The sequence below is a fragment of the Antrostomus carolinensis genome, unplaced genomic scaffold, assembly GCF_000700745.2.
Source record: "Antrostomus carolinensis isolate BGI_N321 unplaced genomic scaffold, ASM70074v2 scaffold42749, whole genome shotgun sequence".
Lineage (NCBI taxonomy): Eukaryota > Metazoa > Chordata > Aves > Caprimulgiformes > Caprimulgidae > Antrostomus > Antrostomus carolinensis.
The window spans coordinates 662-10,758 of record NW_010340041.1 but is presented as its reverse complement, the minus strand read 5'-3'; the positions used below and the strand labels follow the sequence as shown (position 1 = coordinate 10,758).

General features: G+C 51.6%; 1 protein-coding gene across 1 annotated transcript in view; it reads left to right on the top strand.

Moving 5' to 3' along the window:
• Positions 1-10,097, top strand: part of UIMC1 (ubiquitin interaction motif containing 1) — a 35,231-nt gene that overhangs the window by 24,614 nt on the left and 520 nt on the right. Inside the window, exons 8-11 of the mRNA XM_029087001.1 lie at positions 224-392; positions 6,254-6,332; positions 7,862-7,982; positions 9,740-9,803. Of these exons, the coding sequence (XP_028942834.1) occupies positions 224-392; positions 6,254-6,332; positions 7,862-7,982; positions 9,740-9,803 (433 nt within the window). The remainder of the gene's footprint in view (positions 1-223; positions 393-6,253; positions 6,333-7,861; positions 7,983-9,739; positions 9,804-10,097) is intronic.

Here is a 10,097-nt window from a genome sequence, read left to right as displayed (position 1 = left end):
CGTTGCCTTTGGAAGAAGAATTAGTTATTAGTGCTGCACAGTTTACTCAGCCAGGGGTGTTATTTCTGACTGATATGTGATGAAGGGAGAATAAAACTTTCCAAGAAAAACTGAGTCTATGGGAGAGTAAGTAGCTACCAGACAGCGTGGAGCTCTGCATGTAGCAAAAAAAGAGAAATGGCACAATTAACTGTGTGGCTAATTTTTTCTTCTTCTTCCTTAGGCTGGTGGAGATGGAGATGCTGGCAGGACTGTGTCTGAGCGCAGTCCTACAACTGCTGACTGTGTGTCTTGCCCACTGTGTGACCAAGGCTTTCCAGCTACGGAGATTGAGCTCCATGCCATGTACTGCAACGGCATCGTGGGAGAGGAGGCTGGCAAGGACAGTCCAGGTCTGCCAAGTGCTGCTTCTGTGTGTTTCCTCCTTGTGCTTGTCCCCCTTTCCTGTTACTTGCGGCCAGGTGCTGCAGTTTTGTCCCTCTCAGGATATTTGGTGCATGGTGTGGCATGTAGGGAGGCTCGTTCAGTCTGCTTTGTTCCATCTACAAGCCAACCAGGAGAGCAGTATTGGAGGCTCCTGTGTTTCCGGCACCTGCACAGAGACATCTTCTCTTCGGTCAACTTTGTAATTCATCACATTATTAATCCCTTGGAAGGTGTATCAAAGCTGAATATTACCCAAGGATCTCGTCCTGGATGTTTCAAGCAGTACTCATAAGACACATCTATTGTGTGTGTTGTGAGGACCTGCAGAGCATCTGCCAGTGGTGGAAAATGGCAGGCTCCCGAGTGTCCTTCAGGGCTCTCGAGAAGGGAGAATGTTCTGTTCCACTCCAAGCACGACCTGTGCTCTGCAATGAGTCTTACATTTGTATGTGCAAAAATGGCTTGTTCAGCTGCAAGAGGTGGCAGGAAAGTTTCCCTCTTGTTCCTCTAAAATTGCAAAATTATAGCTATCGATCGGGCAGCTTGGATTTCTCTCCTTCATGTGCAGAGTGAGGCACAGAAGCATGGTTGGAATGCCCATATTAATCCTCTTTGCAGTTTCCTCCCTATCAGTTTTCCATAGCCAACCTTTGTAGAGCTTAAGTGAACAAATGCACTGGTTGGTTATCAACACATTCAGTAAGTTGTTTTAGCTGCTGCTTGAAATGTGAAGTCTGTGTTAGCACAATGTCAGGTAATATCAAAGTAGTAGCTTGTAATAAGATTAACTTTTCAGGTTGTGAATATATAATTTTTGGTTACATTCTGGGTTGTTAAATGCAACCCAAATCTCTGCTGTTTAAGCAATTTGAGCAAATCAGAGCCTGGTACGAGAACTGTAACTTCTGCATTCCTCTAGCAGGAGGAGGTTTCCCCGTGTGATCTTAATGCAGAGTTGATGTAGTTTTAAAATACACGATCCTTGTTATACTAAATCTTTGGGGATGTGACATGGGTCCTGTCAAGATAACTGGAGCCAGAGTAATGGCTGATACTGCTTGGTGCTGAATTTTTGGTGGGAAGTTCTCTCTGCAGGCACAAACCAGTTACTAATGCGAAGCATTCGGCTCTGGCAAATCACAAATTATCACAGTTCCTCTCCCATTCTCAACACTGATAAAGGTCTTATCCATGCTGCAAAATGGAGCAGAATTTTTAGTAACCCTTTTAGCGGGAATGTCTTTGGCCCTGTGGTAATCACGTCCCTGATGTGGCTGGACTGTGAGTGTATCCATTGATCCTGGGGAATCCTGGCTGTGATCAGGAAAAGGCTTTGAATTCTTCAGCAGTGCGAGGGAATTTGTTCTTTCTTTTGGTGTTGGCTTTCAGCAGGACAGAGTTCAAGGCTGGCCTCTCCACTCTGCTTCCATACTGGTCTCCTTGGGGATGTTTGTAAGGGTAGTTATTTTGGAATTGCTACTCTGTTCTTCTGGCTTGTTCAGAACAATCCCCCCCTTAAGAAAACTAGCTGGGAATAAAAGGGATTTGGGTCTACAGTAATGGCTCTAAGGAAAACAATGGTTTGGGGACAGAATCACAGTAATTTGGGTTTTCTATTGCCAGGTATTCTAGTATTTTCCCTATAGACACCAGGCTTTATTAGCAATAACAGTCTGTAACGCCTGTGTTGTTGGCACCAAAACTCTTTGCAGGACCGTGGGCTTCCTGGACTTGGGGCAGGATCCTGCCTGCCTGCGGGGGTCCTGGCTTGCGGGACACCTTGCTCTGCTTCCCAGCAGCTATACCAAGGCAGCAGTCACCTGGACAGGTCTCAGCTGATGGGATAGTCAGTGGGGTTTGGGTTGAACAGGGATGATGTTTAGCTCTGACCAGAGGCCAGACAGGAGCCTGGCACGGCTGTGCAGGTACAAAAGGACTCTGTTTCCAGGGCTGTTACCTTGGCATCCACCACTAGCACAAAATCCATAGATAAAGCTAATGCATGGGGAGAAGAAAGAGGTGGGAGAATTGTCTTCTGAAGCAAATGCCAGCTCCTGTGTGGGTCCAGAAGCTGTTCTCTACTGCTGCAGCACTGCGTGCGCTTGGCTGGCTGCTGGCTTCCTCGAGAGCACAGCAACAGCCTTGTGAGAGAAAATCAAAGCTCTGCCCTCTAAGCCGTGTCCTGATCTGTTAAGAAAAGATGGCTTCAGTTTTCCTTTGGTGCACTGGGTCAGGGGTTCCTGGTCTGTCTTGGATTTATTAATTGGATTTACTCCTGATGTCTCTAGAATTGCAGATTACACAGTGCTGCAGACTATAGCTGTCAGTGTTTTTCATTTTACAATTACAAAAGGATGGGTTCTTGCTGGTTTTACTTTTCTTCCCTCTTCTACACCAAAGTCTTTCAGTGTTTTGTATGAGGAGACCAGCTCAGTCCAGCTGATTTAAGGACAGGTTTTCAAATCAGTCAGCTGGGCTGGATGAGTTACAGTTGCTTGTGCTTCATATGTACATGGCTGCCCTGGCTGGATGCCCAGGCCACCACATACCTGGGCAGCATGAAAATCTCATCATGAATTTCCATTTTCCTGTGGTCTGACTAAATAAAAAAGAAGAGCCTGCTGTTGTGTTAGCTGCTGTACCAGGCTGAGGAAGGTTCAGGTCCTGGGTTTCCAGCTCAGTGACTGGTGTTAATTCCAGGAGAACAAGTGGAGCTGTGAAAGTGCTGTGCCAGCTCCCTCTTCCTTCATGCTCTTGGCTGAAGGGTTCGCTTGTGTGAGATCTGCATCCATCGCCCGCTGCTGCTGCTGCCAGCGCAGGAATCCATTGGTCTCAGTCTGGAAGCGAGTCTTGGCTGTTACTGAGTACAACAAATAGTCTCGAGCTTTGGGACATGCTCTGTTCCTCTTGCCCTCCATCTACACACTCCCAGCCTCCCAGTTCCCAAGTGAGCCCAGGAAAATGAGAATTTGATATATCCCTTCCTCCCAAAGCCTCGAATGCAACCTGATGCAGCTGTCAAGTCTTCAGCAGCAGCACTGGTGCTGTTAAAAAGCTCCTGACATCAATAGAAGTGGCACTGGTAGAGCAGCGTGATGGAATGGGTGCAGAGGAAAGCTTGGTCACTTCTGAGAAAGGACGAGATTCTGGTGAACTTGCCACCAATAGGATCCTGCACAACAGTGGTGCAGCTGGTAGTGAGAGTGGGGAGGAAGCTGGTGGGTCACACTGCAGATGGGCCATGCAGCGAAGCGAGGGGCTTGGTGACTGTGACCTTGCGGCTCTGCACGCTGACCTGACCTGGCAGCCCCAGGAGGTGCCTGGGGTGGGTGAGCTGATAGCGGGGCCATGCTGGGGAGGGTTTGTTCCTCTTTCCCAGGGTGTGAGCTGGAGCCAGGCAAGCCAAGGATGACTTGTCAACCAGAAGAAATGCCGAGCCAGGCAAAAGCTTGTTCTCGGTCTACAGAGTGTGTCTGACCCAGCAAAGACTGTCACATCTGGGAGAGTTTCAAGGCTCCTGTCACACAGTGGCTCAGCACTGCTCTGTGGTGGGGATTTGCCCCGTGGCAACTGTTTGACCATGTTCTGAACCCCCTTCATGCAGGCAGCCAGCATGTTTGGCAGGGGTTGTGCCTCACCAGCTGGCCCTGTTCTTTCTCCTGTGCCTCTGCTTCTGCAGCACAGCTGGGGGTCTCCCCCTGGGCAGCTGAAGAGCTGGTCCCAGACATCTCTAATGGACGTATTATGCCAGATGTGTTCACTGCTTTTGGAAGAAAATAGAACTGATTAACACCTGAGCTGATGCACGAGGCTCCCAAGATGGTGTTAAAGGAATATTAACAAGTGCACGCTGATTTGGAGAGCAGCTTTCACCACACTGTCAAGTGCACGTGTTAGTTGGGTTGTTGGGAGGCTGAATGGCCTGGGGGGTGGCCATGGTTGTCAGTCCTCCTAGTCAGGCTGCCACTTCAAATCTGGGCCAGGCTAAGTTAAAGAGAGACGTCTGCCTCAGTGCCTGTGAGAAATGAGCTGTTGGTGTCCGTCATCACCTACGAGACAATACGCACGTCCTAGGAGATCTTGAGCTTGTTTCTTCGGCATGGATGTCTCCCGTCAGCCCCAGCAGCTCCTGAGCATCTCACAGTGCATTTGCTGGTCGTGGCTACAGATCAGTGATGGCTACTAAGGGAAAGGCCATGTTGTATCAGCATCATTAATAGATACTGGGCTTGCCTAGCACTCTTGAAATGGGGTTTTGCTAAAATTCTGAAGGATTCCCTTTGTTCTGCACAAAATTTTGTGCGTCCCTTTTTTTATCACAAGTGGTGTGCCACCAATGACAGATTTGTCCTGCCTATACCTTGCATTCAGACCTTTCTTCTGATGAGAGTATGGGAAGCAGTGTTACCCATTGCTGTAAAATAGCTCCCTGCATTGTCCCCTTAGCCAGCTCGCCTGGAAGTGCTTACTGTGACATCTGTTCTGGAGCTGGAGTCTTGAACATCCCTGGTGAAGCAAGCTAAGTTATCTGATATGTTCCCCCAGGATCTTTGCTGGTGGCATGTCAACAGGAATATGCTGAGAGGAATTTGACTGAAAGAGAAAATGCTCTGACATTGTTCCCTGCAGATGCCTGGAGAGCAGGTTTGGAAAGGCTGCTTGGGTTTGCTGGAGGAACAGAAATTGTTGGACCCGTCATCAGCATGCTGGTCAGCCGGGATCTCGCTAGCTACTGACGTGTGTCAGAGCTGGCCCTTCCCTGCTGCTGCGGCTGGAGAGCAGCACCACTGATGCTCAGCCCTGGTAGAGATCTTCATCCAGAGGCCCTGCTGAGCTGGATGTGGACAATAGTACAGATCACCCCAGTTCACGTGGGCAGTGGAAAAAGCCGTGAGAGTTGGGGCTGTTCAGCCTGGAAAAGAGAAGGCTCCAGGGAGATCTTATAGCGGCCTCCCAGTACCTGAAGGGGCTACAAGACAGCTGGGGAGGGACTTTTCATAAGAGCAGTTAGTGACAGAACAAGGGGGAATGAATTTAAGGTGAAAGAGGGGAGGTTTAGATTAGATATTAGGAAGAAACTCTTCACTGTGAGGGTGGTCAGACACTGGAATAGGTTGCCCAAGGAAGTTGTGGATGCCCCCTCCCTGGAGATGTTCAAGACCAGGCTGGATGAGGCTTTGAGCAACCTGGTCTAGTGGAAGGTGTCCCTGCTGATGGCAGGGGGGTTGGAACTGGATGAGCTTTAAGGTCCCTTCCAACCCAAACCATTCTATGATTCTATGAGTGTAGGCTAGTTGTTGTAACCTTCCCTTTCCAGTGTGAGCTGTATCCCTCCTACCACTTGTGCAGAAGGGCTGATGCCCTTTCCTCAGCTCTCCTTCCCCCCTCTGGCCGTTACCGCGCTCCCTCCCCTGCGGTAGGCACGGGCGCTGGGTTTGGCAGGGAGCGGAGCTGTGCTGCTGGAGCAGCTGGGTGACTCTGCTCCCAGGCTGCTGCGCTGCTGCACGTCAGCTTTAAAATTACTGTAAACTGTGTACTGTTGATCCAGCTGTTTCTGGCAGAAGACAAGTTACAGTGTGAAATGGCCAGCTGCCTTCCGAGTCTGGGGAAGACAACTTCTTTGGTATCTCCCCAGAAAAAAGGAGAACTGGCCAGCTATCTCTTCTGTAGGAAAGAAGACCCTGCCCGTCCCAGTCCAGTATTTCTTTGCCTCTACCAACCCTTGTGCTGCAGCCTTGAGTGGAAGAGGTTGAAATGTGTTGCATGTGGACACGGTGTAGGGATGCTTTTGGGGTGGATGGCAGGTAACCCTTTGTTTTTCTTCCAGTGCTCACCCGGCGTCAGAGAGAGGCAAGAAATAAAGCTGCCAGTGGTGAAAGCGGCCCAACACCCTTAGACATTGACAAGTAAGTAGGTATGCTTGCTCCTCCAAGATTGTTTCTGTGCTTCAGTTCTAGCTTGCCCGTGGATGTCTTTATTCCTGTATAAATGCTGGCTGTTGGCGTTATAGCAATGTTCCCCTAAGAAATTGCCTTCTCTCAGTGCCTCTGGTTGCAGTGCTGGCTATATTTATACCAAAGCAAGAGGAATTGATTGTTCTCAGATTGTTTATTTTTGCACTAATTTCCTTTCAACCTAATCCATGGCAGGTCAGGGATGTGTGGCCACTGTGGGGGGAGCTGTAGCTAAAATAGTGCTAACTCAGCCAGTTTCTAGTGGGAGATTTGAGCGTGGTAACCCTGGGATAAGAAGAGGCTAGGACAGGGAGGCTGTCAACATGGCACCTGTAGTGATATTCTTAATTAAATTAGACTTTCAGAATAGCAGTGGCTTTGTTTAATCTCTTCCCATGCAGCCCCTCCTCCTGCCACCCACACAAAGCATCATAAGAGAGGATCTGACAGTAAAATCCCTGCTATGGAAGCAATTTTGCTGTTACAAACAGTGGATGGCAACATCACTAATGGAATTAGGCTAATTATAGAGAGGACAGCTTCTGTTTAGACACATTATCTGGGTAATCAGCACTGACTGGAAAGAAAATACGGGAAAAGTACTGCAGAATTTTGCTCGGTGGGGTCTCTCCGTATGCATTTTAGAGCCTGGGGTGAGTTTTACTAGGAGAGTACTGCCTGTCAAACCAAACACAATGCTGCTGAGGCTGGTCCCTGGAGGCTTGTCTCTCCCTGGAGACGGTCCATTCCTAAATAGCTCTCTGGATGGATGTTCCCCTCCTGAAGAACCAGTGCCCTCTTCTGCACAGTTCGGTCCCCACTGAGAGCTGGTGTGGAAGCGAGTGTAGCTGTGTAAATCCATGCCTAACCTTCATCTCCTTTCACCCAGGATAATTTTCTTCCCAAACACACTCAGTTTTCCTGCGGGAGCTTGGGCATCTTCTACACAAATGAGGGGTCTGAGGAATGTGCTGTGCCAGCCCCCCAGCAGGAGCATGTGTTCTGTATTCCTCTCCCAACGTGGCATGATGTAAAATAGAGACAGTGCAGAGAAAGACTTGATTTACTAGTCAGACAAGTTCATCCAGCCCTGGTAAAATGTCTCTCTGATTTAACACACTTGGTTTGGTTTTCAGGCAGAATTTAACTCCCCTTTGCAAAGCCCTCACACTTCATTTCTGTGGATTTTGACAGGGTGCTTTATGTCTGGGGAGAAATCAGCGGTGTTTGAGATAGTTAGATGAGCAGATTTGATTACCGTCCCGCTGCTGCAGCAGCAGGATACAGAGGAACAGGCAGGGAAAACTGATAATCACTCCGTCTTTGCCATTGGTGCCCACCCTGACCCCACTGAGCAAGACCCGATCTGGTGACACGTCTTCTCTGTGGCGTGGGCTGGAGGAGGAAAGTCACTGCTGGTGGCTGGGAGCCTGGTGCAGGGTGAATCCTAATGCAGTGCTCTGTCCTTTGCTGCCTGGCAGGTGTGAGAAGTGCTACCTCTGTAAGTCACTGGTGCCACTGCTGCAGTATCAGAGGCATGTGGACAGCTGCCTTCAGGCTGCTAGGCAAGCTCAGGGAACCAGGAGGCTGCGAAGCGCCAAGGTGAGGGGCGACCCTGCAGACCATCTCCTTTGCTTTGCGCTGGCTTTGGGGCTGGGTTGGCAGCAGGTGCAGTTTTCCTCTCTGACGGGATGAGCTGACCTGGTGTAGGACTGCCTGTCCCTGAGGGCTGCCAGGGCCAGAGAACTCATTGCCCTCCCTCCTGCGACGCTCTGTGAGAGCATGGACTGGTCCCAGGGGTGAGCTAATCCAGTGGAGCTGCCAGTAACCTCTCCAGCAGGCAGGCAGCCAGGGCTGTCCCGCTGCCAGGCAGCACGCCTCAGCCCTGCAGCCTTCCTTGGCTCAATATAGATGGAGTGGAGGGCAGCGTCAGGGTGACAAGCGTATCTGACTCTATCCACGATCCCTTTTCCATGGGGAAGGCTTCAGAGCTGGAGCAGGGAAAACCGCTCGGTGCCAGGAGCAAACCAGAGCATCCCAGGAGAAACATGGGGGAGTGAGTGTGGTGGAAGTGGCCTGGGCATGGGGGATGTGCCTTGCTAGGGAAGGTGGGAGGCAGGAGTGTGGGTAGCAGCTGTCTCACAGTCACTCGCCAGGTGTTGGCCCCCACTGTGCTTTTTCCTGCTCGTGGTGGTCCTAGGAGAGCACAGAGAGGGTCCTTCTGGGCCTTCTTGCTGGTTCCTGCGGGCAAAGCCCTAGTGCCACAGCTTTGCCTGCACTCAGCAATGTGATTCTCAGTATGAAGATGCAACATGATGTCTTAGTTTCGTATAATCCCTTAAATCCATCACAGGCCTCATCCCTTTGGGGATTCAGATGCAAATGACGAGATTTCTGGTTGATGATTTTGGCTGGCATACAGCCAAGCACTGTGTGGTTCAGAGTACTGCAGGGCACGGCTGCTCCTGCATGTGACCAGCTCTGTGGGGGCTCTTTGACCCTGTCCCTGTGCCCCACAGCTGGCTGGTGTGCAGGGTTCTGCACACATGGGCACAGGGCATGGGGAAAAGGTGCTGGCACCAGGCAGCTTGGCAAGGCTCTGTTTCCTCTGGCCCTGCCTTGTGCCAAGGTGGCAGCTCTGTGGGGGGAGCAGGTCATGCCTGGGCATGGGCTGAGCCCCCACTTTTGGGCTTGTGGGTTCCTGCCACAGCCCATTTTGCAGTGCTTTGCAGCTCCAACCCTGCAGCTGAGATGCCAGTAGCTTCTAGAGCAGTTCTGGGGGCAGGGAGCAGCCAGGAGAGGGGACTTTGCTGGGCAAGGCTCAAAGCAGCCAGGCCAAGTGGTCTTCCCTTAGCCTGTGTGACCAGCATGGCTGCATCTTCCCAGGGCCAAGAGGGGACATAAGATGTGTGTTCCTCATCTGGCTGTGCCCTGGGGGAAGGCCCTTCCCTTCAGCACCAAGCCCTCAGACAGAGCAGGATGGGGCCTGCCCTCCGAGGCACAGTGCTGGGCGATGTGGCCAAAGCCGTGGCAGAGCCCCCAGGTTTCTCTGTTGCAGCCGTGTGCTTGCTGGCTGGGCTGGGGGATGGCTTCCTGCACCCTGCCCTCCTCTCTCACTGGCCTCTGCTTTACTGACTTGCTCTCAGCTGCCTCTGCTTGGGCACCAGTCAAGCTGGGCACAGGTCCGTGACCTTCCTGTTGGCAGCTTCCTGTGCTCAGCTGGAGGCCCTGGAAATGCAGCACTGCCACTTGTGCCCAGCCTGACCCTGTGGGCTGGGGGAAGCACGGTGATGGGGCCACGCCAGCTATGGGGCTCCCTCGTGGCAGCACCGTGACAGTGGTTCTCCTCTCCTTGGCAGGACGTTGGAAGGCAGGAGAGGGGACTCCTCAGGATGTTGGAGCTCTCGGAGAGCAAGTCTGCAGGTGCGAAGCTGCTTTCTGTGCCTGCCTGGCTGGGTCAGGGCTGCCTGTTCCCAGCTCTCCCCTCGCAGTCCTGGTCTGTGCTGGGACAGCAAATTTCCTTTGGAGGGGTCTGTTCTTCCTGAGCAGAGCAGGAGGCTGGGGGCTTAGCTGGCGGTTGTCATCCCCAGCTGGCTCCACATAGCCCTGCCCGTGCCCCTGGCCCTGTGCTGGTGCCCAGAGCCCTCGCAGGGGCGGGAGTGTGCTCTGAGCCATTGCACCAGGAGGTGTCCAGCTTCCTGGGGGGGTTAGAAGGTG